The 26,977-nt window shown below is 42.6% G+C and overlaps 1 protein-coding gene across 1 annotated transcript; it reads left to right on the top strand.

Moving 5' to 3' along the window:
• The first annotated feature begins 7,831 nt into the window (after window positions 1–7,831).
• Window positions 7,832–26,905, top strand: LOC311521661 (astacin-like metalloendopeptidase). Its single transcript, XM_084630107.1, has 12 exons — window positions 7,832–7,893; window positions 8,133–8,157; window positions 10,304–10,369; window positions 12,498–12,566; window positions 13,419–13,559; window positions 14,204–14,321; window positions 15,126–15,304; window positions 15,437–15,521; window positions 17,123–17,250; window positions 18,419–18,534; window positions 19,005–19,230; window positions 20,334–26,905. The coding sequence occupies exons 1-12, from the start codon at window positions 7,837–7,839 to the stop codon at window positions 20,366–20,368; spliced, it is 1,245 nt and encodes a 414-aa protein (XP_084486233.1). The 5' UTR covers window positions 7,832–7,836; the 3' UTR covers window positions 20,369–26,905.
• Window positions 26,906–26,977: the final 72 nt, after the last annotated feature.

Consider the following 26,977-nt stretch of genomic DNA (forward strand, 5'->3'; position numbering starts at 1 on the left):
CCTGACTGGATATGGCATTGCAGCACCGCTTGTCTCCATTTCCCCCACCGTTTTTTGGCCTACTCCAGCCCTAGGAGCGACCTGGCCCTCCAGCCAGACCACTTTAGAGAGTCCAGCTCCTTCCAGAGCCTCAGAGTCTTTTAGTAAAGTCTAACAGAAACAGAAATGAAATCCAAGATATAGCCCAGCAGGCCACCTCTTCCTCACAGGCACACTTCAGCTGCCATCGTCTTTTCCCCACACCTTGACCCATACTCCTGTGTCTCCATCAACTCCAGGGTTCGGAGGCCGATACACTCCTCAACTCCCTCAGGGTTCCCTCTGGTCAGGCTTCCAGCTCACCCTGGAAATAGCCTGTCTGCTCTTCTCCCCCTTCTGCTTCTCAACCCTCTTTTCAGTCACTCCCAAGAGAGAGCACATGTACACACAAGCATACTTCTCTCCTCTGAGCCTGGCTCTCCAATGCGGCTCATCTAACTCTTTAGGAGAATCCCCGGCTGGGTCTGATAACTAAATTGAGCCACTTGATCTCCAGCCAGTCGGGATCACCTGTTGGGGAAAGGGGATTAGCTGATTGCTCCTTAAGGGCCAGCCTGGCTCAGACAGGCAGAGATCTCACTCTCCTTGAAAGAGTGCATAGAGTAAGATGCTGTGAGATGAAGTCTTGATTGGAAGTGGGGATGCTGTGAAAACTGAGGACAACTCAGAGTTACCTTAGCAAACAACCGTTCAGAGGAAGTGTTTAGTTGCGACACAAAATCTTCCAAAAGTCTCAGAAGGAGATAGAAGAAACAAAACCAGAAAGTAGAAGGTTTGCTAGGTGGGAATGTGATGGACTATTCCTTTATTTATTTCATGCTTTCATAAGGTGCTTGTGAATCAGCATCTGACTACCATAGAACAAAATCAGTACAAAATGCTAAAATCAAAGTGAAGCGCCTACCAGAGCTAAAGGATCTGGGAAACCAGAGAGCATTCAGGCAGCCAGCTCACCAAATGATGGGGTTCATGATTCTCAGGAGAGGAAGGAGCGAGGACAGCAGAGTAAACACAATGGACTTCAAAAAAGCAGACTTCAACAAACTCAAAGAACTGATAGGTCCCATAGGAAGGAAATCTAAAACAAAAAAAGAGTTCAGGAGAGCTGGCAATTTCTAAAAGAAACAATGTTAAAGATATAATAGCAAATTATTCCAATGAGGAGGAAAGACAGAAAGAATAGTAAGAGACCATCAGGAGCTTTATCATGACTTGAAAATTGTGACAAAGTGGAAATGTTCTTAATGTTTTCTCTGAATACTGTGTGTGTGCCTCAGTTTCCCCTAGGCATTTCTTAAATATCTAGGTGGTGGGATAAGGGTGTGTGATTGTTGCAGAGCCCTAAAGGGCCAGTGTGATGGTGTCTGCACAGAGAATGGCTGACACCCTGTCTCCTGGCAATTGATGGCCTGGGCCTCTCCTCTGCAAAGGTGCCAACTGAAGGGGTTGGAGAACAAAGAGATCAGGTGGCCTCCTGGCCCGGGAAAGAGACAAAGGCCAAAGGAGGGGTAGGAGAGTTTCAGTTTGGAGCTGGCTGGGGAAATGGAGGGAGACCCAGATGGGGCTCTGGCCTCCCTGCCCCCCAAGACGGACCTGACTGAGGGGTCCTGTTTCCTGTACCTACAAGCTCTGTTTTAGACCATGTTCCTGTCGTCTAATAAACCTTCTGTTTTACTGGCTGGCTGAGAGTCACGTCTGACTGCGGAATGGGGTGCAGGACCCTCTGGCTTCCCCAGGAGCCCTGCCCAGGAGGACTTGCTGGGGGACGTGCACAGTGTGGAAGGGGATGCTGAATGCTTCGAGGTCAGACCCAGGAAGGTGGGAGCTGGGGAAGTTTCTTCCCCTAGAGACAGTCTGCTCACAGACAGGAGGCTTCTCCAGAGTCCTGACTGGCTTCCTAGGGAGTAGTTCCAGAGCATCGCCCGGTGACTCCATGACAAAAATCAAAAAGGAATCCCACAAAGACGTGGAAACAAGGACAAATTGGTAAAGATGAATGTAAAGAAATAGCACAAATTGTAGGGACAAATTTAGAAAAATAAAGCACAAAATGAGTTACAACTCGAAAGGGACATAAAAGGTGATAAGAAGAGTGTGACACTTTGGGGTTCAACTAGACCAGTAAGAGATTGTGTCACCATCTGCCCTGGAACTCTGGGTGCTTTAAATGCTCTGCTGCTGTGGCTCACAGCCCTGACACCAAAAACCAGCCTACAAACATGTGGGTCATGTCGTGGCTTCCACCGCCCAATTACTGTTTGCAGAGTTACCCCAAAAAACCCCAGTCCCAAATTTCCCCAGAAGTATCTGCCCTGTAGTGTCCAGCCTTTTTGCTGAAGACTTCCAGAAGTCATTAAGTTCACTGCTCCCTTAAAGATACGTGATACCAAGTATAGGGAATAAAGATAGAAAGGGTTACAAGAAAGCAAAAGTAAAAATACCCTTCTAAAACTAAAACCTGATTTAACAAACTCGAGTCTCTTGTTTCATACCAAGTGTCCTATCCAGCATGGCTGACCCGACTCTCTGGCCAGGACCCTGGCAGAGCTCAAAGTTCTCAGTTCCTTTTCCTCCTCAGGTGAAGGATGCGAAAATGGCTTTTCCTCTCTGCTTATATCTTCCCAAAGTTCATTGACCCTGCTTCAAGAGGCAGGAACAAGGAAGACTTACTGGGGGTGCAGTCTCTATCCGCCGTGGAGATTGTTAAGTGGTCATCTTTCCCCCTTGTTCACCTTGCATGTACATGTGCTTTTCTTTGTCTTTGGTCACACCTTGCTTCCTTTACAACGGAGACTCATGCAAGCAGGGGGAACCATATTCCTTTGTCTGGATCAGATGTGGTTTAGGCATGGATGATGGAGAGCAGAGTACACATGAGAAAAAGGCAAAGGTTACTCTGGGAGATATGAACAAGAGGGTCATATGTAAGACCTGGGAGGTAATTGTTTAACTCCACTCAGCACTAGTGAGGCCTCATCAGTAATACTTTGTCTGGTTTGGGGCCCCACACTTTAAAGAAAGATGTGGACAAATTGGAGAGAGTCCAGAGAGCAGCAACAAAAATAATAAAAGGTTTAGAAAACCTGACCTATGAGGAAAGGTTGAAAGAATTGGGCAAGTTTAGTCTAGAGAAGACTGAGGAGGAACTTGATACCACTCTTCCAGTATGTAAAGTGTTGTTATAAAGAGGACAGTTACCAATTATTCTCTATGTCCACTCAGGATAAGACAAGAAGTAATTGACTTAGGATGCAGCAAGGGAAATTTAGGTTAGATATTAGAAAAATCTTTCTACCTATAAGGATAGTTGAGCACTCAAACAGGTTACCAATGGAGAATGTGTAATCCGCTTCATTGGAGGTTTTCAAGAACAGGTTACACAACCATCTGTCAGGGATGGTCTAAGTATACTTAATCCTGCCTTAGCATGTACAGTGGAAGGTTCTGCTTCATGATATCATAGAAATGCAGGACTGAAAAGGAGCTCAAGAGGTCACCTAGTCAGTCCCCCCATGTTAGAGGAGAAGAGTCCACAGCTGTGGGTCTTCAACCAAGAAAGCACTTCCCCAGCGCAGGCCTGACTGAAACTGGGCCTCAAATCCAATCTTCATTCAGCTACCTAGGACCTAGGCTGTGAGGTCTTTGTATACTAATGCCAGTAACAAGTGTAGTTAACATGCGACCAGCTCTGATGCTCATGCCCCAAAGAGCAAGCATGCATTTGTCTTTCAGCTCTCATGCTGAAGCAAGAAAAAGAAATGTCAGTGCAGTTAGTATCTCTGGTACAAATAGAGGGCACTCAGAAAATACCAGCCAGGGACGGAGCAACCCATATTCCAAGAAGAGGAGAACATGCAGGGGAACTGGGTGGTACTGAATGAAATATCAGCAGGGAGGTGCAGACGAGAGATCTCCCTGCTCTTATACATGTGGTAGCACTAGCAGTGTGATATGATGACACGTCTCCATTAGGAGGGCAGGAAACCAAATATACCTTCAGGCACCTACTCTAGCCACTCTCAGTTTACCCTGTCACATGGATTCCTTTGCAGACAGCTAAACTCAGCATTGTCCTGAGGGCCAAATACATGATTTAAAACCTTTGATCTGTCTTTTTTCGCCTCAGGGCTGCAGACACATCAGATGACTTCTCCTGATATCGGCGAGGAATTTGGCCTTTCTTTCAGGAAAAGCTCAAGACAATTAGAAGTTCATTACCTCCTCACGTCTCCTTGGCAGGGGTTAGCACTACAGCTGGTTTCAGGAATTTTTCACCAAATGTTTTGTTGTTGTTGTTGCTAAAATCAAAACTTTCCATGGGAGACGGTTGGTTTCAGTGCAAATGTCATTGGGACTGTTTCTTGGGTCCAGGATGGAGACCCCGGAATAGCTCAGTGGATGTAGGAGATCCAGGTTCAGATCCGTGCTCTGAACCAAGCTCAGTGGGCACTGGAACCTGCCGCTCCAGTAGGCTAGGTAAGTGCCCTGACCATGGGCTATAAACTCACTCTCTGGCCCAATGAATAATTGATTATGTATCTAGTGAAACAGCTCCAAGAGACGAGAGTGAGAAAGCCCCACCACAGAATAGCCAATAGCCTGTTGGCTCAGGCAGTCACTTGGGATGTGGGAGACCAGCTAAGTGCCCTAACCACTGCAGGGAAAGGTGTCTCTCTGGCTTCTGTCAAAATTTTTTGAACAGTCTTGGTTTTGTCCCAGTGCAGAATGGGAAACTTTTTGAAATTTTAATATTTTTTCACATGACAGGAAACTCATTTCCCACCCAGCTCTCCTTAGCACCAGGTTACATGATTTAGTTCACTACCACTTGTAGATGGGTGGAAAACTGGCTAAGACACTGTAAATGAAAGATCAGGATAAAGGACAGGGTAACAAGTTTAGGGAGATGTCCTATTGGTGCCAGGGATCAGGATTACGACTGGTCATTGATGATACGGGCATGTAAATAAATGAATTATACAGACAATACTAAACAGGGAACAGCTGTGAGCACCAAAGAGGAGAGGAAGATAATCCAAGGAGGCCTAAACAGATTGGAAACATGGGCAGGAAATAAAACAAGACTCAAACTGTGGAAATGAAGCTAATCCACCTGAGGAAAAGCAAGATAAACCCAAGATCCTCAGTGGGAGAGAGGAACCCAAGGAGAAGGCACAGGTAAGAGGGACTCAAAGTGGGAGAGTAGGCAGCAAATAAGTGTGGGAAGTTGGCAATGCAATATGGCTGTGAAAAGGCCAATGCAATTTGGGATCTACATAAGAGTCTTCACGTCTCTGAGCAGGGAGGGGAATAGTCCCTCTCTGTCTGGCTTTGGTGCAGCCATATCTGAAATATCAATCCATTAGCCATTGCAGCTGCTCAGCCTGACGTGCTGCTCCCAAAAGTGATTCGTGCACAGGGTGATGCCTCCACTCCTGTCCTTCCTCCGGGACACTGCTTCTGGAAGGCAGCTTTAAAGTATGCTAGAGGCTGTGTGGGAGCCCTGCTGGTGGAGATTGTGCAGTAAGTTGCTGACTCAGTGCATCCCGAGCTGTCATATTCACACTCTTTCCCAGTGGAGACCCTAGATGAGCATTCAGAGGTGTGAGATATTAGTATACATTAGCTAACACCTTTGAAAAGTCTAGTGTAGACAATGCACGCTGCTTTTAATATGTATTACAATGGCTGAGTGAAAGTGTACGGGGGAGCTTTAACTCAACCAGTTTAGCACACCTAGGCTTTTCAAATGTGCGAGGCAGACCATATTAGCTAACGCATGCTAACATCATACCTTTAAATACTAGTCCATGAAGACTTTGGAGCTTGTGTTGGCTACCTCTGAGCCCCTCAGAAGCTGCTGGGGGCCCTCAGAAATGGTCTTCACCAGCAAAAGCCAGATAGACCTTGGATGAATAGATTTCATGCCTTCCTTTCTGGGCACTGCATCAGCAAAAATACTGGCAATTTGGAAGTTGTTCTGAGAAGAGCAACAAAATGAGCCAAGATCCCTGTTCTTTACAGTGTGGCATAGAGCCCTGAAATACTTTCCAATTTACTATTCGGTGTCTGATGTATCTTTCTTGCTAAAATGCTGGAAGCGGATGTAGCCCAACCAGTCATCTCATACACTGTCCATTTACTGACCTCTGTTTACCCAGGGAACAGCGACAGCAGGGCAGAAGCTTGTTTAGCTTCGCCGACACTGCCCCCTCCAGGGCTAAGGGGGGGTTTCATCTCCATGGGCCATTCAATCCATGGTCTCTCATTGTGATGAGGTGGACTTTTGTCCAGAAAGCACTAGACTGACACCCACCACTTCATTTCATATAGCTGTTTCATGTAGCATTTCACTGCCACTGTGTACCTGGTCTGGGTTTGAGCTAATGACTTGCAGGTAAAAAGCTGTACACACCATCACTGCTCCCCTGAGCCATCCAACTCACTAGAATGGAATTGCTTCTAATGTCAAGATTATTGTGAAGCACTTTCAGATCTCTTGACATGATAAGACATGAAGGAAAATGTAAATTTCTGTGTTTTGGTTTTTAAATTTACCCTAAGGTTGTCCAACCATTTGTCACAATCTAAAGAGAATGTATGTTGTTCCTCTCTTTGTTTTCTCTCTTTTGATGTATCTTTGTTTTCCTTCCCTATGGTGATGGTCATATGCTTGCAAAATGGACACTTGCAGGCGCAAAACAGCCATAGATCATAGACAGCACAGCTCTGCTGCAGCTTGGTCAGAGGGTAATGTGTGGTTAGGTGAACGGGTTACAGTTCTCTTGCTGGATGGTGAGTTTCCTTTGAGATATTTCTTTCCAGCCAGAGCTGTGTTTCTTCTCTAACCTCAGCAACTTTATCCATATCTGCACCCAAATCCTCCTAAATCCACTTTCTTACACCAGTGAGATCAGTGAGATCCATCGAGCTATCAGCCCTGTTAGTCGCAGCGGGAACAATACATAGAGTACGTGCTGCTCTTGCTGTCTCTTCTCTGACTGTTGGCCACAAAATCTGCTGGGGCACGTAACAAGTGGAAGGCTGGCAACTAAGAGTGGCAAGCAAGAAGCTTTGGAGGTCCAGAAAAGACAGAAAACCCTGAGATGGCAAGAAGCAAAAGATTCTGTTTATAGGTCAGTAAGCAGGGGAGGTAAGGGATTTGTTTAGTATGCTAAACAGGTGGGAAGGGAGGAGATACGGACATGTCCCCACTAGGCAATGATTGTTACATTCTCCAAAATGACTGTATAGGGAGCACCATGACAGTACATGATGCTTCACCTAACACACAGGCAGACAGAATCCCTACCCCTAACAACTTACCCTCTAAACTCCAACAACGACACTACATGGGACAGTTGTTCAGGTGCAGACATCACTGGTGGCATCAGTATAGAAGGCTGCACAGAAGGAGTGAGTTTTGAGGAAGGATTTGGTGAGAAGAGAGAGAAGGCACATGGCACCGATAGTGGGGTCTGTTCCAAGCATTGGGAGCAGCATGAATGAGGATCAGAAAGCAACAGCGGGAGGTCTGGAGGCACACAGGAAGTGAGAGACAGTGATAGCTGTAACTGGCAGCCAATAGGACAACTTTGGAACTTGATTAGGGGTGAGTTGACCTCTCTGGTTAGCCAAAAAAATTGTTTGTTTGCTGTCTTCGGAGTTGCTCATTGGCTGGCTAATTTTGCAGCCCTGGTAGAGCAGGCTCTGCTAGTATATCTAGCAGCGCTCCCGATCTGGAACAGATAGCGAGAGTCACAGATAAGCTCTCAGAACTTGAAAATGGACCTGAAGATGCTCCTAGTCTTTATTGCACCTCTCTTTTATTCAACTCTAAGCTTCCCTATTCAGGTGAGAGCGATTCCACAGAACCCTTCTGTTTACTGTATCTGATCTCTGCTTCTTTGACTGGTGGATGAGCTGTCTTTTTAATATTTCCCAGCTGTGTGTCTAGGGGAAATATATTAGCTTGTAACATTATTTTTATATCAGTCTTTGAGATTACTTCTTCCATTTGCTCTTAATTTGTTGTTGTTGAATTTTGTGAGTTAACATGCAAAAATGAAAACTTAAATATATTGGTTTTGCAGGAGCGCAATGGACATGATGATGCAAGTAAGTAGGATTTATACAAATAATTTAAATATAAAAAAATTAAATAAATTGCTAACTACTTACCAAAATAAGACTGTATAAAACAAGACTTTTATAGCCAGATCCTCAGATGGAGTAATTCATTGTAGTCCCATCGAAGTTAACAGAGTTACACCCATTTACACCAAATGAGGCTCCTGCTCTTGGTAATAAATGTGCCACTAAATCGCACTTATCTGGTTTCCAGTGAGATCTTGGCTTTCTGCTCAATTTCCCATCTATTTCATAGAGGCACAAATGAACTGTCAGAGAACAATAAAACTTTTATTGTAAAGCATTGTCCTTACAAACATTTTACTGAGTTCAATAATAAATAGCAGCAGAAGGAATGAGAAATTAAGAGATGCAGACAAAGGAGTAAAGATGTTTTCAGTGGAAATGTGAAAAGAGATGGAGTCACAAAGGCAAAGACATATAGCAGCACTCTTCAGATGGCAGGAGTGGCATAGAAGAATGCACATGGACCAGCTGTGGTGAGAACAAGGGGAGTTTTAAGAAATACGGTCAGTGCTGTATGTATAGAGTGAATGGAAGAGAAATAGAGAGATGGTGTCAACTAAAGAAAGGCTAAGGTTTTATACACAAAGAGAGCAATTTTGCACTAGATCCGGGAACAGGTGGGGAGCCAGTTGTTTGAGGATGGTGTGTGCGTATGTATGTATGTGCATGTCATTGTACAGCTCTGAAGGCAGGTAGCAGCAAACTGTACATGCTGATGACTGGAGAGTTGGGAGGTAGAGAGACCATAGAGAAATGAATTGCAAAAGTCCTGGGGAGAGGAGATGAAGGCAAAGCTTTTAGCAGAGGTAGAATGGAGGAGGTTGCAAATGGGTAATGTTGTTGTACAGTTTGTATGTATACACAGAGAGAGAGAGAGAACACTTTTCATTGGTAGATCTCAAAATGCTTCACTATGTTTTTTTAAATGTACTCATTCTCACAGCAGCCCTGTGAGGTAGGGAAGTGCTGTTATCCCCATTTTTACAGATAGGGAAATGAACCAGAGAGAGGCTAACGGACTTGCCCAAGGTCACACAGGGAGCCTGTGGCAGAGAAGGGAATTGAACCCAGGTCTCCCAAGTCCTAGGCCCTAACCACTGGACCATGCAAAGACATAAAACAAGCAACCATATGGGTTCATCTAGGGCATTCACTTTTATTTGTTTCATCACAAGAAATAGAGGGAAGCTATTGAAAAGCTCTAGAAAAGAGCCATGGAAATAGTTAGAACTCTAAGTGGGACTTAAATGCAATAAGAAATTGCAAAGACTGTGATGATTTATCCCAAAGGAATAAGTGTTAAAAGGGATTTGCGAGAGATATTCAGAACTATTAACTGGCTAATGAAAACTGACTACTCCCTCCTTTGTTCCCTGTTTCATAATGTGAGAACAAAGGGACACTCTGTGAAATTAGAGGTCAGTAAATTTGGAGCCAACTGAGGGACACACTCCATTGAGTAGTCAACCATTGGAGCTCACAGCTGCAGAGGGTCCTTGATGGAAATATTATGGGGTGATTGAATTTCACAATGCACAGAGAAAGTTTTAATTTACCTCTGTTACAATTTTTATCTCTTCTGTGAAATCTGGCATTTATGGCGTCACTAAGGAAACTTTGGACTGCATCATTCTATGCCATCCCTGATACCCTAACCCCATGCAATCAGGCATGTGGCACTGGCAGGTGCATTCTGGGACTTCTACCCTAATAATTTAAGACCAAATGATGGCAGCTTGGAAATGAGAAAGAGGGTGCAAGGAATCTTTCCTTCCACTCAGCACACACATGCAGGGGGAAAGCATCATTTGGCTGGCAACCCTTGAGAGTTTGTGATCAGGCCAGCTGTACTAACAGCCCCAGAGGGGAGCAGGTCCGGGAGTGAACACCAAACGAGCACCAGTCAAGGCCTCATGCTTTTCCCAGGTGGTGCACCCACTTCCTCCCCCAAGAGGTGCACAGATATTATGATGAATGCAGCATAAAAAACAGACAGAGAAGCACATAGGATGTACCCCACTTACTATGGCTTCAGCTCAGGGGTGAAGTTACAAGCTTTGGGTAGTTTATCTTGCAAAGGTTTTAACATCCATGTTTCCTCTTGTAGATGTTACTGCTTATCCTACAAAGAGTGAAGTGACCCCCTCTAGTGACATTTTACAGTCCACTCAAGGTAAATGATACAAAAACGTGGGCCCAGTAACTTCCAGTCCTCTCCTGGTTAATATGCCTGTCTCTTATAAATTCAGTCATGACAAAAAATATAAATCTAAGATAAAGTAATGCAAATCCAGCATCTTGTTTACTCTGACTGTAAATCACAAGCATTTTACTGTGAGTGCTGCTTTGCATTGTCTCTATCTTTGTTTGTTTCCTGGAGTGTCGTCCAGCTGGAGTGTTTCCTGACACACAATGTTAATGTGCTCTGGAGGTTAGGCTTGAGAGTGCCTGGTCATGTGCAGGCGTGCAAGGGAGCATTCACCTTCTTGGACCCGGGCATATTCTGTTCCTTGTTCTCCCCTGAAACCTGTCCTAAATCCCTCAAAGTGAGCCAGGAGGGGACAGGCCATGCATCTTGCTTTTTCACACAGGCCAGTGGAGCTGGCCACATTTCTGAGCCTTCTTGTGTTGTACTCTGAAAGCGTGGTGCAGCTGCCTTAAAAGCACAATATGCACTAGTGCTTTATTTGTAATTGATGCTTCTGGCATTTTAAAGAATTCTTGCTGGGATCCTCAAAATTGCCCAGAGAACCTTTACCCCAAGGAAAGAAATGCAGGAAGCTTGGAAGTGATTTGGAACTGCATGCTCTGTTATTGTCCTCCCCATTCTCCAGACTCCCGAGTAAGACTTCAGGAAGATTTAACACCCTTGGTTCCTTCTACAGACTACAACTCCACTGTGCAGACAGAAAATGAAGGGTTTGACTTGACTAGGATTTTACAAGCCAACCAATGTAACAATTAAAAAATGCAACAGTACAAAATAAGATCTAGTTTTCCATCTGTCTATCCCAAACTCAATAAGGCTAAGAAAAAGGGTACCCAGTAATGCCATATAAAAGCTGTGTCCTGTGTACTCTGATTTTCAAGCCAGGACACCTAAATAGGGCTTCAAACTCTTTCATGTGGACACTCAGTTCAGCATGTAGGCACCTAACATTGGCAGTGAAATGCCAACACAGGTGCACAAATAAAAAATGTTGTCCTCTTGTTTAGATGTCCACGCTTCAAATGTATGTTTGCCATATTTAAACAAAAGATCTCTATAAAATAGATAAATTTTAGTGGAAAATCTTGACCACGCTGCCTTATTTTCTACTGGTCACATCATGTTCTTCATTTCGGCAGGGGTATGAAAGGCAGTGGAAGCATGGCAACTCCACTCTGAAGGGGAGGCAGGTACTAAAAAATGTTGGCAGAGAGGGCTGCTTCCTTTGAATGCCCCAGACCTGCTCTGCCAGAACTCCATCTATGTTAGGACTGGAGGAAGCAATCTGGCCTTTGGCCAGGAGTTCAAGATCTAAGGCCAGATTTACAAATGTATTTAGGTGCCTAAAGATGAAAATTGGTGTCTCCTGGGATTTTCAAAGACACCTTAATGAATTAGGCACTTGACTGACTAATAGAGTCTCCCATGTTTCGTGATTTTTCATATGTTTCTGAATTAGTTCAAGCCATCTCTAAAATTTACTGTCACTGAAGAATTTTTCAGGTTGCACTGAACTTTCAGGTTCGATGGATCAGAATTGACTGAAGTTTGCTACGGTTAAATTTGATTTCAGTGGTGTTACAATGGTATAAAACCGGAGTCAGAGAGGGGAGAATCAGATTCAAAGGCTCTTTGGAATTTGTTCCCTATAGAAGGAATTTTTATTGTGGCTTTTAACTATTCATTAAGTAAGAGGAGATGGGTCTATTCTGTTCTCCCTATGTTTGTGTAACATTCATTTATGTCAATCCATATGGCCTGAGTTGTGCAAACCAGATTCAGGGGAGCCAAAGATTGGGTCCTTAAAGGGTGGTGGTAAAAAAAAACAAAAAAAAACTTATTCATGAAATTGCATTAAAAAGTAATCACAGCTCTTGTGGGGTCACAAGATTTTGTGCTTCTGAGCAGAATAAATACATGGCTTTATGCCATGCCAGTTCATAAATTTCTTTTGGGCCTGATTCTGATTTCACACATGCTGGTGTAAATCAGGAATACATTGAATGAACTCAATGGAGTAACACCAGTGTGAAGATCAGGACCAGTATATGCTTTGAGAAGGGCAAACTGACATCCTTGCATTTCTGTGCAGAAGCTGAGCTGGCTACAGAGACAGATACACAGGAAGACGTTTTTAACCGAATTTTGAAAGCTAATGCAGGTAATAACTTTAAAGCTATATAAGTATCTTGGGTGTTTTCAGAGTCTTTTTTCTGCTGCATTTATAGCAGTTGGCCCAAATATTTCTCTGGTCTTATGAACATGAAGTGCTCTAGACAAACTTAGAGACAAGATATATACTTCTTTGCTAAGCAGTCTTTAAATCTTCCAATCTGTCCAGTTCTGCCTAGCACATCTGGTGTTGAAGATTATATATATTTTGGAGACATCTGAACTGTGGAGGCAGGTTAATAATGGCTTCAGCCGTAATTCTGGATGTCTTTGTACTTCTTGGATTTAGAAAAAGATCTTTGAATATTTAAGTCATCGTTTAATTGTCTTGAAGACAAACATCTTGTGAGTAGCCATGGGTCTTCAGCCATGCTAAAGCCTCAGAATTTGTGCTCATAGATGGGATACTTGGTGGCTGATCAGACCCACTCTGTCCCCATTTCAACCTCTTTTTTTTGAGTCTTCTGGATGCTTTTGGATGTATTATGTTAGTTTCCTTCTCCCTGTGTTCTCTGCTTCTCCTCATTTTTCCCTTCCAACAGTCTTTTGAAATGACTTTACTCCAGCACAGAGAAACAGTCTCTCAGTGTCTCTCATGTATCTCTCTCTATACACTCTTCTCTCTGTCCATTCCTGAATCCTCCGTTCCAACTCCCTTTTTGCTCTCTCTTGAATTTTGATTATTGAAATGTTGGTATTTTTAAGGTAGCATAAGCCTCTCTCTCTGTCAATTCCCATCACCCCTCCCTATCTAAACCCTACCTAACTGAGCCAGAACTTCCCATCAATGCAAACAACCCTTTCATCTTTCCATATTACATTCCTCTTTCTCTCTGCACAGATAGCACCCAGAGCTTGCGTGAAGGTGACATTGTTATGACAAAGAGCCGAAGTGCTATTGGCTGTTCAGATCGCTCATGTTTTTGGCCCCAATCCAGCGATGGTGTTGTCCGTGTCCCCTATGTCTTCTCCCCTGACTATGGTGATTTGCATTTCTATAATATTTTTGAATTAATTTTCATTGAAATTAAAATTAATTTGCATTTAATTAAATTCTAAACGCAAACTTAGACATAGGGACAGTGCAAATATTTGATGCACTAGTTCACTTATGACACACATACATAGACAAGCTATACATTACAGGGAGAAAAGAGAGCAAATTGTCCCAAGGCAATTGCACCCATCCTGCTGACTATTCTATTCTCTTGTCGACAGTGATGGCACTTCTCTGTATTGAGGCATTATTATTAAACACACTTTATAAGACAAATCTATTGCATCACCCTTTGGATGCATTCATTATTTTTTGAATCACACATGTAGCAAAAGAGTTGCCCATAATAACAGACAGTAGCTGGACCATCCCCAGATTAATCAACCACCACCCCCTTCATCTAAGGCAAGAAACTCAGAAACCAGCCTGCTGTCCAAACCCTTCTCAGGCCAAGTCCTGAATACAGAGAAGGAACTTGTATTAGGCCATTAAAGCAGTTAGGGTGAAATTCAGCATGAGATCAACTTGCCATTTAAATCCTTCATAAGCACTATTTTGAGCATACATTGACTTTTATGCTTCAAATAATTGTTCTTGTGTGACGAGTAATTTAAGCCTTTCTTCCCCAGATGAGGCACAAATACGGTGGATTAGTGAAGCCATGGCAGAGTTTGAAATTCTAACTTGTATCGATTTTGTGAATCGCACAACAGAATCTGACTATCTAAATATTAAGTCAGGGAAAGGGTAAGTCCCGCTGGCACCTACTCTTATTAAAAATGTTATTCTATCCGACTTTTCATGTCTTTGCTTCTTTAATCTTGAGTGGATGTAGAGAGGACAGTGAACTGGATTTATTTGAGAACCTCCATGCCATTTGAGCGTGCAAAGCACCCTGCTCAGTGTTAAGCAATGAGGAGCAACATCAGGAACTAACCGAATGCAGACTTAAACAACTCACACACCCAGGAAAAGCACCATTAAGGTAGAAACTGCATCCCCAACTCATGCTGCTGTGCCTGAGCATTGTGACACACACCTGAGCACAATACATGGCAAGCTGCATCAGGAAGTATCCATTCTAACAGAGTATGGAAGAATTAGTCCTCTAAATCAGGGGTATAGTAGGCTGTCAAGGCCGAAAATCCAGCCGAGGGGAGGACTGTCCAATATCCCTGTGATTCAAAATGCCTTCAAGTCTGCTCATTCTCTAAAGAAGCCCCAAAATAAACTTGACAGAAGTTTTAGAAAAAAATCATGTTTCTAAGGAACAGTGGATGAAATTCCCCCTGTGCAGGAGGCCAGCACACTGCACACAGAGGCCTCTGCACCACTTAAGGGCTAATGTGGAACTTAAGTGTTGCCTAGGCCTTGCACTGGCCCTCTGCACTGGGGTGAGTTTCACCCTAGTATGTGCCCCTAATATCACAATAGGCAGAAGAGAATGACCATTCACTCCTTTAATAAACTGTGATTTGAAATCCTCTGTACAGGTCCCAAGGCTGGTTGATATCAAACTTTTCCTTTTATGGTGTTTAATGTCATTCTCAGCTGCTGGTCCCACTATGGAAAGACTGGAGGTGGTCAGATTGTTTCTGTGATGAAGAAAGGCTGCATGTGGAAAGGAGTAATTCAGCATGAGCTGAACCATGCACTGGGCTTTCTACATGAACAGGGTCGAAGTGACAGAGACAGCTATGTAAAGATCATGTGGGAGTACATTAGTTCAGGTAGGTACACTTGAACTCTTCTTTAGTGCAGATACTGGATTAATTAATGTCTTATTGTTCCTAGCTGGTCCTGAATCCTGGAAAAGAGGGGGAAATTGATACATCTTCTAAGTATGATATTGTATATTACAGGTAATAAAGGCAACTTTAAGAAATCCGATAACTCCAACAACCTGGGCCTTCAATATGACTATTCCTCAGTGATGCACTATGGCACGTGAGTTGGAATGTGGGATTTCTTTTCTTGAAGGCACATAGAGCTCAAATCTCTTGTTGAAATTAGGAAACATAATTACTCTTTATAATTATCAGCTTTACATTTTTCCTGAGGAAAATATGAATGGTTGTGATTCAATTCAAACAGACCCTTTCTGCAAGATAAGTTCATTATCCTTTATCTCCCCATTAAAGTCATTTGAAAGTGAGGTAAAGGCTGTTCCATATTTACTTTCGTTACATGACATCCAGATCAAATTTATACTAAATATATTTTTGCCAGCACTGTTGCTTAATCTTGTATCTGAAAGTCTCAAGGCAGCAGCTTCAGAGCAGAGCTCCTCACTTGTCACTGCTGAGGACATTGATTACTAGGCCTAAACCACAGATAGGTGTATATATGATCTATTGGTGAGTATAGTGTGTTGTGGAAGTGAGTCCAGGCACACAAATAGGCATGGGCTAATGTTCTGTTATTAGCAGTACTACATACTACTTCTTTGCATTCCAATACCATGTGCACTAGACTATCTCACGGGTACTCATGTGGACCTCATCCCCATAGTATCTGAACACCATCAAGTTAATATGACAACAGTGCGCTCTCACACGCCCTCTATCTCTCTCTTCCCAGCCACCAAGAGGCAGACTTACAGGGATATTTCATGGTGGGTTGGGGTGGTTGGTTTGGCTTTGGGAAATTGTTTTATTTTTAGTGAATCCCAAGAGCAATGGAAAGCTTGAATGAAGAGGTGGGTTTTACATTTAGCTCTCACTGCAGTGAGGTTAGTGGTCATTCTATTATGTGGTAGTGGGGTTTGTAGTCTTAAGACTGGCTCCTCTGAAGCTTCTCTCTTCCATGGTCATGAACCTCCATCATTTACTTGTAGTTTCGTTGTTCCCATGGAACACAGATCTCGCAGGAGATCATGATCACTGAGGGAGGTGCAGCTTCCCAGATATCTAGGACCAGTTCCATGCAAGGCTTTGAAAATCAGGACGTTGACCTTGAATTGGTCTCTGTGTTAAGCCCTCAGTAGAACTGGGGTTCTCCGGGTCCATTCTGATGGCCTTAAAGGGATACATTTCTTCAGGTGGTCTTAAAGGCCACTGTCAGCTCAAATTTGGCCTCAAATTTAGATTTTTGTAAAAATAAGCCATAAGAAATGTTGTAATGATTCCCCCCATCCCCGCACACACAGTGGAAACTATTTTCCTCCAACAAAACCTATGTATCACTTAAGCTAAAGTGTACATTAAAGTATTATTATTGGCGAAATTCATCCTGAGGGTAACTCCATGAATTTGGCCCATTATGACCAAAAGCCTTAAATATGCTTTAATAAGTGGTGCATAGGCCAACCTTGTACTGGTCCTCTACATAGGGATGAATGTCACTCTAACAGAATATTCAGAGAATACCATGTATTCAGTGTGCATTACTGTTCCATATGAAATGGTTGGTCAGAGGAGTGATACAGTTGCAATGTGGCATGGGAGTAAGTTCTTGTACTAGTACTGCTGTAAAGCATATAGATTACACAATTAAATACTGTAAAAAATCATTAGATTTAGAAAACATGATTCTTTCTGTTTCTGCAGAAATGCTTTCTCTAACACGCCTGGGAAAGCAACTATTATACCAATTCCTGATGCATCTGTACGTGTTGGACAGAGATATGGACTGAGTAACCTGGATGTGGCCAAAATCAACAAGCTCTATAACTGCAGTAAGTACTTCATATCCATCTTCTGTTCAGAGCCTTTTCAGAGGTCCTAGTGTAGCCCTGCAGAGAGATACTGTACTGTATTTGGAACATCCTGAAACTTCTACACTAAATCGGTGGTTGTACACATTAAGAACACATGGCATTCAGAGGATAAACCTGGAAACCAAAGATGAAGACTGGGACACATCTTGATAACACAATATGTGATTTGTTTCCAACTCTGTTGGACCAATTCAGCCCAGGTGTAAGTGGGTGCAGTTCCATGGAAGTGCACTGAATTTGGCCCACGTAGTCTTTCCATTGTGTGCTTCCTTTCAATCATTTGACTTCCATAGAGCTCAAAAACAACTATAAGAACTTCAAAGAGTCTGTTATCACACTAGTCTCTGACTGCAGACATAGGTAATTTCAGAGTTGAAAAGACCAGAAACAGCTGGGGGCCTCTCACATCTGGAACAGTTTAGTGACAACTCATCCATCCAAAACCTACACATTTTTAAACACTTAAGTTTTAATTCACTTTAAAAAAAACTTTAATATTTAAATCTTTAATTTTAACTATTTTGTACCAGAGAAGGCAAAATCCCTCCCTTGCAAAATACAAAAACAAATTCTAAGTCTCAGGGGAAAGCAGGATAAACAGAAAATTTCCTCCTGACGAGAGGATAGTCTGCTGACTTCTCCCAAGCACAAAACTGAGTAAACCCCTTTAACATAAATACCATAGTGTCATCACATTTTTGTTTAAATATACTAATATAGCTTGATTTCCCGCGTCCCCAATGGAAACCCATTCAGCCTATTTGCCACTCCCTCGGCAAAATTAAACCTTTTCACATTTTTCTTATATATGCAAAAAGAAACTTAAATTTCTGGCCCTTTGCTCTGTTCTGGACTTTATCTGTAAAAAGCTAATGCTTTTCCATTGTGCTACTGTATTGCCATTTCAATATCAATATTTATGAATGATCTGAAAATTAGAATTACACATTTCTTCATTTAGTGGACTGAATTTTAACTATCACAGATGTGCAGAGACCTTGAAATTAATGTTGGCAGATGACAATATAGAGAACATTTCATTCTAAACAGAGCACAACTGTACCTGACTTGAATGCAAAAGAGTCTCTAAATCTGATTCTGGTACAATCATTGTGTTTTCTGTCAGATCGCTGCAGCACCATCCTTGATAGCCCATCTGGGTCATTGAGCTCTGACAACTACGCGTCAAAATACTCAGGCAATGCTACCTGTTTCTTTTTCATCCGAATTCCATCCAAACGGGTAATTACAGGGATTTGATAGCTTTTGCATGTAATTGAATTGATGTCTGTCTGATTACGCATTTTGCTGTGCTTGCTACACTCCAGTTGCCAAATAAGGACATAATACAAATTTCAAATTAAGTTCCTTTCTTGGGTTATGCAGCTAACATAATAGATATTTTCCTTCTCTGATTTATAATATTCATATTCACATACTTAAACTACAGATGGGAAAAGACAGGAATAATTTTGATTTTGGAAAACTTCATTGGTTGGACCTTAGTTTTGCAAAACCAATGGAAGTGGCAATTCACATTCAGATTCTACTTTATCTGAACCCTAAAAGTTCAGGGCATGGGAGGAGAGGCTGGATAACTAGTTCCAGTTCGGGCTCATATCTAGTTTTGACTCAGTCTGATCTAATGGAACCTGCCTGATCGGGAATCAGGCTAGTGACTATTAAAAGGTTTGTTTCCTCTTCTCTTTCAGGTTTCTCTGCAGTTTGATGTCTTTAGTTTGCAGTCCTCCACAGACTGTAAAAGTGAATATGTTAAAATATATGATGGGGTCAGCCAGTCTTCTGAGGTTCTACTGGACAAGACTTGTGGGACAAAGAGTCCCCCAATTGTAACAGCTTCTGGTAGAACTATGCTTGTGGAGTTTGTCAGGGGTGGCACTGGTGCAGCCACTGGCTTCAAGATCTCCTACACCTCTGGTAGGTCCAAGCCCAGGAAGAAGGGCAGAGAATCAGATGCAAACAATGTAAAATAAAAAGTCTTTTAGCTTTATCATCATCCCTCATCGTGCTTTGCGGATAGAACAGCTCAGTCTCGTTACAATTCTGTAACTAATTTCAGTCGATGGGGCACAGTCACTAACACTAATGAGGTCAGTGTGGTTCCCAGACTCTACAGTTTGAATCATCTCTCAGATTTATACCATTGCAAATCTCTTTTTATGACTTGAATAAAACTTGTGCCCACTGGACTATGATCATCTGAATTTTACCACAATGGATCATAGATGAACTTTAAGTAAAATTTGGATCACATTTGCCTAATACATTGCTAAGGGCAGAATTTCAAAAGCACTAGGTGTTGGCCTACCTCTGCTCCCATTGGAGTCAGTGGATAAAACTCGCTTCATAGGCTTCGGTGGGAGCACAGGACAATGGAGAGTGCTTTTGAAGATATCCCCTAAGACTGTAGCCCTCCTAATGAAAATGGTATTACATTATTTAGCCCAGCTGAGAGGATCAAAAATATGTGTTAAATAACAGCACAATAATACAATTTGTCTGATATATTATTTTATTACACAAGATAAATCATTATTATGCATAAACATGTGGCTCCTCTGTGATGGATGCAGCTCACAAGCCTACAACTCAGAGGGACCAGACAGAATCAGACAGAGGCAGATTACTTGGGAAAGAAGTCACATAATAACAGGCAATATTTCTGACCAATAATTCTTTCTGCCAGGTAAAGAACTTTAGAATTCATTCCCCAAAAAGACATTTTTCTCAGGACCACTTACCTAATCACTAAGCTTTGGATTCTGCTGTCCCTGTGTAACATCTGTTCACATTAATGGTGGTTATGGATATGTATGGAGGGGAAAGTATGCTAATTCTCCATACCGGATTTGTGTGTCAGCTTGCGGGACTACTTATCAGCTACTGAAGAGAGATGCACGAGTGTCCTGACTGTAAAACAGAGCATGGTCAGACACTCCAGTATTCATATAGTTCACAGAAACCAGTGTTCACCCAGCAAAATAGCATTGCAAACTAAATATTCTTTCTTTTTTTAACAGTAAGGACACCACGCACCATGCGGATCAGCATATGAGACAGAAGGGAAGAGCCTATTCTGTGAAAATCTAAATTATGCTTTTCCTACTTTGCTTCCTTTCCTTGCTATGATCAAAAGGAAATTTTAATTCTGTTATGAATCAAAGTCTCCAGCTTCTGTAGCAAGTGTGCTCCCTGATTCAAGTATAAATGGGAATTCTATGTACCTCTGCCACCCGCTCTTGTCATATATCTGCCCTCGACAAGGGTATATAAAGTTATTGTCTGCACAGTTAAATTATTGTCTCTTTTTATTTAACTAACAGCATTTTAATAAAACCTTCATTTAAAAAAAAATAACCCTCTCTCTTTCTTTGACTTTCTTATTTTTTGGCACCCATTGCATTTAATTTCTAGTTTGGGTTCTATAGTGTTTTAATGGACCTCTTTTCACCTCTGTGCTTCTTTATATAGACATTATCTTGTTTTTTTACGATAGAGATGATGTTTGTAAATCCAGAGTTAAGGTACTGGGGTTCATTATCTGCCTTATTTGGATCTCTCTTCCTTCAACATTTAATAGATACTAGCTATTCCTATTACCTTTTTTTATGCTCACTATAAAGTGTATAAAGCACCTCAAACTCATGATCACATCCTGCCAAACGTGTAGAAAGGAAATGTTTATGTATATAATGGCCACAGTATGTGTTCTTCCTGTCCTCTACTGTATAGAATTAGAACTGCTCTATGGTATTATCACAGTTTCAGGGTAAATGCACCTGTATCCACCACTCCCTGGTCCATTCCAGGAGTTCCCAGTCAGGTCTTAGGTTTTCAGTCATCACCTATCTGTGGGCAGAGACTCTTGTCCTACTCCTTTCTGACTATGGGATTTTAAGGCTGCACATTTCCCTGCCATACACTGTGATATCCCCAGCAAGCCAGTCTGTCTAATGGCCAGCGCCTGTGCCCTCTCCCTGAGGGCTGTGAGCAGTGCATCACCAGCAGCTACAAGTTACCACACAGCTCTTTCTAAGCAAGCCCATTTATTCTTACACTAAAAGCATAATAAAAACAACAAACTGATTTAAAACACACACTAACCATACCAGGAGTCACCCATCAGTCATATGGGGCTCAAGTAGGTCAAAGTTTTTCCAACCCTTCTGCAAGGGTTGGGAACCCCCTTGGACACAAGGTCCTGTCCACTTGCTGGACCAAAAAGACGACTCTTAGTTTAAATGCAGACTTTTTATACCAAAAGCCCTTTCTTTGTCTGTTGGTCTCTAGTAAATCAAGTTTGAACTTGTACATGCAGCCATCCCAGGGGATGGTACCTCTCTGGAGGTGTTTTCAACCTAAGGAATTCACCTTAATCACCCCCTCGCTGTTTTTGGTTCCCGAAGGAGCTGTGGTAAACCTCTCCCCTAGAATTGAATACAATCTCTGGCCCACAGGGATATACAAACTTAATACAATATCATCTCCAAAGATATTGCATGGGGTTGCAATATCTGTCACAGGTTTGTGAGAAGTCCCAATACTGCTACAGCTAGAGAAGATTCTAATATAAAAATGCAAGATATTACACTCCACAGCAATCAGCGGACAAACACAGACAAGATTTGTAGACTCCAGGTAAAATAATAGGACAAGAATGCCCCTTAACCAGAAAAATCAAGACAAGATATTGCTTGTGATGCTGCAAGCAAACTTACAATTCATTTTTAGATGAACAGCAGACCAAAAAACCCCGTACATGCACGTCCAATCTCACAAACCCTTTCCTGTTTTCACATTATCTTTCCCCCATGGTCACCTCACAAGGACGCTGGAGAACATTTAAGATATTAAGAGATTTGTGAAGCACATATTATGGAAAACGTTTAGACAGCCACAGGGCACCATAATCTTGAAAAACTGAGAGCCTGACTTTCTGCTGCTTTGCAAAGTCATTTATACCCATGAAAAGTGATTCTGATTTAGGAGCAGTCTACACCCACTTTGCACAAATGTAAATAATAAGACAAGGCCATTTCCGAATGCCAGATCAGGCCCTGAGTGTGCATACTCAAGGCCTGGCTGATCCTGACTGTAATGTTTAATACGAACTCAGTAGTTCGTCAAGAGAGACGGCCCAGAACTTGTTTATCAACTGTCCAAGCACTCAGCTCAGTCTGAGTCTGCTGAAGCCTGTGGAAACATATTGACCCAGATCATAGGGACTGGCTATGACACTTTGGGGAATCTGTAGGTACAACTTATGAATTCTGTTTGATACTGGGGGCTTGTGATAGGGTGTATACCCCACACAGGCTCTGAAGGAGTTAACTGGAATTGGAGAGCTCAATTAGGTCACCTGCTTGCACCTGGAGGGTGGGCCAGGCCCAATTTAAGATGAGTCCCAGGTGAGTGGTTACTATAGGGAGAGGAAATCTGGAACAGAAGGCAGGGTTTCAGGGACGGGGGGGAAAAGATTTTTGTGGTCCTTCTTTTGGCAGTAGTGCATGGAGAAACCTGCAGGGGGGAAGAGGCAGTTGAGAGGGAGAGTTAGCCTTGGAATCCTCTCCTGGGTAGAGAACTCTGGCAAGAGATCAGGAAAGACATAGAGAATCTACCAGTGTGGCACAGACTCTAGAGGTGAGCCCTGATAAAAGAGGCAGGACCTGGAACTGCAGGGAGAAAACCCTGGGAGGTAGTCAACTGAGGAATAGAGCCCATAGGAAATTTAAGAGGGATGAAACCTCCTGCCTGAGAAGGTCATAAGCGGTTTAAATTGGCAAGCACCTGCCCTGAAAGGAGGGTCAACCTTGAGAGGCTGTGGAGCTAGGGAAGATGGAGAGCTCATGACACTCTGGGGAAAAAAGGGTGTGTAAAAACTCTTGGGCCTGGAGTCAGAGTGAGGGACCTGACATAAGGATTTTGAATTATTTGTTGGTGGGTCACTCTTGCAGGGGAGAGCTATAATTGATGTGGCCAGAGGACTATTAGAGGGGGCTATTGGCTGGAGGTGCTAGATAAGATCATGCTCTGACCTGCACAGTAGGAAAGAGTAGACCAGTGATGAGACCACTTTTTTACAAAGCTCTTTATATGTATCTACCTCAGACTGCACATGCCATTTTGAATGTGGGGTTCCCTACCTTCTCTGTTGTCCTGCTACCTCCACTGTGGAGTGGCAGTCCAAAGGCTGGTGGCAAAGGGCTATAGCAATAGAGGGTCGTTGACTGAAGTGCTCTCCCACTGAATTAGAATTGCTCCAAACAATAGGCTGCCCCCTCTCCAGGGGGACTGAAAGGTTATAAGAGGGCAAAACCTGATCATCTTAGTGTCTCTGGCTGTTTTCACCAGCTCAGGATGAGAGAAGCTGCTTCAGAAGCCTGAGCAGGTAGGGGAAGATCCTGCCTACCTGAATGCAAATAGTCCCCCAAGGACTCCCCACAGAAAAGTGAGCTAGAGGGAGGGGCAGTGTGTTCAGGATGTCTGTGTACTATGATCTGTAATCTATGTTAAGAGCCATAGAGTTAGAATTCTGTGCAAAATGTCTGTGTGCCTGATGTGTTCATCTTCTCAGATGCCCCTTGAGGAGGCAAACCAGAAGGCTCACACCTCTGGGGCAGAGCTCTAGGAGAGGATATGTCTAAGCTACTCTGGTATCTTGACAGCAGGAGGGAGCGCTGATCCTGCAGGCCGGATGTGGGGCTCCATTGCTGTGAAGAGGTGACAGACTGAGTTGGTACCAGAGGAGCAAAAGGAGGAAACAGTGCTGTAACCAGCTGAGACCCAAAGAAGATTAAAACACCTGGCTGGATGTCCTCCAAGTAAGCTGGTGAGCCACCAGCAGGGAGAATAGGACCAACTCTCTGACACTGACATGCTGTACCTAGTACAACCCTGGGGGTGGCAGTAAGTCACCTTTCCATTATCCCAAGCCCAGGGCAACTGGGTGGCAGGGTGATCCCCAGTACCAGACAGAGCAGTCTCAGAGCTGCTGTTACATGGGGCTGCTTGTGACCCCATAACATCTCCTCTTCATGAAATGTGGCTGCTGCCTCAGTTTCCTGGCTTGATTGCTTGGTTTAGCTAGCAGGCTAAACTGGCCAACTCCACATCTTACAGTCCCAAATAATATGAAAATCTGTACAGTCTCTTCTCTGTCACAGCCCTCCCTTAGGGGTCTCTTGAGGGTACATCAATCTTTACCCTTCTCTAGGTGTAGCAGCAACACTCTGCTGGTCACTCAGAATTAAAGGGGTACATGTGCTCCAGGTTTGGGACCTTGACATAAATAAAGCTGACACTAGGCCTGACACCTCCCCTGCTTCTCTTTCTAAAGTCTACTTACTTTGCTTTGGCACTGTCCCTTAAAAACCTTCTCAGAGGTTGGCTCACTCACCAAAGAACATAATTCAAATATTATTAGGTTTTTAAAATTATAGATGACTTTCTAACACAAAAGGTGTTGACTCAACAGGAGGTATTTCTCTTTTGGACCACTGACTGATAAAGAAAAATTACAGTAATCCCTGGAGAGGTGGATGTTGGTGATTGCTTGCGGACCAGTGATCATGACCCAATTATAGTCAATATGGGCGAACAGAAGACAGATCCAACCAGCCCTACACATACACATATGTGCTGCTTCAAAAGGCCTAATTTCCCAAAGCTGAGGGAAATCATGAGTGGAGTTGAGTTAGAGAAAAAATATAGACAGAAAGATGTGAACAAAAATGGCCAAAAAGTCATGATTCCATAATCAAGGAAGAGGGCAACTTTGGCTAAAAGCCCATCCTGGTTCAGTGGTAAAGTGAAGGCAGCAATTAGAAATAAAAAAGCAACACCTGACAAGTGTAATAAAGGGGAGACAGAAATTCATATAAATTAAAAGTAATTAAGTATAGAAAATCGATAAAGAAGCTAAAAATGTCAGTGGGAAATCCATGGCTAGCAAGTTAAGGACAACAAGGAATCTTTTATGTATAAGAGAAACAAAAGAAATCCTAGCAATTGTATAGGCCTATTACAATATTACCATCTCCATCTCGTTAGTGATGAAGGAAAGGAACAAGAATGCATAAATATTTCTACTCCATATTTGGAAATAAGGATAATGTAGTTGTACCACATAAGGACAATGAAATACTTTCCAGTCCATTGGTAACTAAGGAGGATGTTATTCAACATCTACTTGAGATTAAAAAAAAAAAAAAATTTAAATCAGCTGATCCGGGTAACTTGATCCCAAGAGTCCTATGAGAGTTGACTGAGATACCTGACTTTGATGATAATTCTAATAAATGAATATTTTGGGGGAGAAAGAGTACCAATGATGTACCAATACTCAAAAAGGGCAAGTGGGTTCAGCAGGGTAACTATAGGCTGGTTAGCCAAATATCAATCCTGGACAAAATAATGGAAATGCTGATTTGGGAGTCAGTTGATAAAGAATTGGGTTTAATTATATTTCTATCAACATGGTTTTCTGGAAAAAAGATCTTTTCAAAGAAATGTGACCTTGTTCTTTTGGTAAGATTACAAGTGTAGTTGATAACAGTAGTTGTGCCCATGTTAATATACTTAGAATTTTGGAGGGCATTGCACTTAATACTGCATGACATTTTGACTAAAAAATGTGCACTCAACAATATCAATAGCGTACAAGTTAAATGGTTTAAGAATTGGCTAACAGATCTCAAAGTAGCTGTCAATGGGGAATCATCACTGAAGAGGGGAGTTTCTAGTGGAATTCTGCAGGGATTAATAGCAGCCTGATGCCATTCATCATTTCCATCCATGATCTGGAAGTAAATATAAAATTACTGCTGATCACATTCGCAGATGACAAAGACTGGCCGAGAGGTAAATAATGATAGGGACAGGCCAGTCATACAGAGGGATTTAGATCAGTTGGTAAGCTGGGCCCACCTAAACACAAGCTGTTTTAATACAGACAAATGCAAAGGTCTACATGTAGGAACAAGGGAATGAAGGCAAGAGCTACAGAATGGGGGACTGTATCCTAAAGCAGTGACTCTGAAAAAGGATTTAGCTGTCAGAGTGAACAAGGGACTCACCAGGAGTGCCCAGTGTGGTGCTGTGGCAAAAAGGGCTTAATTTGATCTGTGGGTGTATAAACAGAGGCATAGTGAGTTGCAGTAGGGAAGTGATTTTTTTGCTTCTTTATAAAGGCGTTGATGAGACTGAACCTGGAGTACTGCATCCAGTTGTGGTCTCAACATTTTAAAAAGGATGTTGAAAAATCAGAGAGAGAGAGAGAGAGAGAGTACAGAAAAGAGCCACCAATGATTTGATGGCTGGAGAAAATGCCTTACAGTGAGAGACATGAAGAGCTCAATCTGCTTCAATTATCAAAAAGAAAATTGAGGTTTCTTGATTACAGTATAAGTACCTTCCTGGGAAGAAAATACCAGGTTCTAAAGGGCTCTTTAATTCAGCAAAGAAAGATAGAACCTTAAAGAGCCATCTATAGGCTTCCACAGGCTTCTTCCAGGAGCCAGAGATCAGCTACAGGCTGTAGTTCTTGGGCCATTCCCAGCTCTACTAGGATAATCTTGAGCAAGTCACATCCCTGCTCTGTGCCTCAGTTTCCTTGTCTGTAAAATGGGGGAATAATACTGACCTCTTTTGTAAAGTGCTTGATATC

This window comes from Lepidochelys olivacea (genome assembly GCF_965140295.1).
Source record: "Lepidochelys olivacea isolate rLepOli2 genome assembly, chromosome: 6".
NCBI classification, from domain to species: Eukaryota; Metazoa; Chordata; order Testudines; family Cheloniidae; genus Lepidochelys; species Lepidochelys olivacea.

Coding starts and splice junctions, on each gene's coding strand:
- LOC311521661 (XM_084630107.1), top strand. CDS start 7,837: ATGCTCCTAGTCTTTATTGCACCTCTCTTTTATTCAACTCTAAGCTTC. Junction 17,251..18,418: donor CAACAAGCTCTATAACTGCA/GTAAGTACTTCA, acceptor GTTTTCTGTCAG/ATCGCTGCAGCACCATCCTT. Junction 19,231..20,333: donor CAAGATCTCCTACACCTCTG/GTAGGTCCAAGC, acceptor TTTTTTTAACAG/TAAGGACACCACGCACCATG.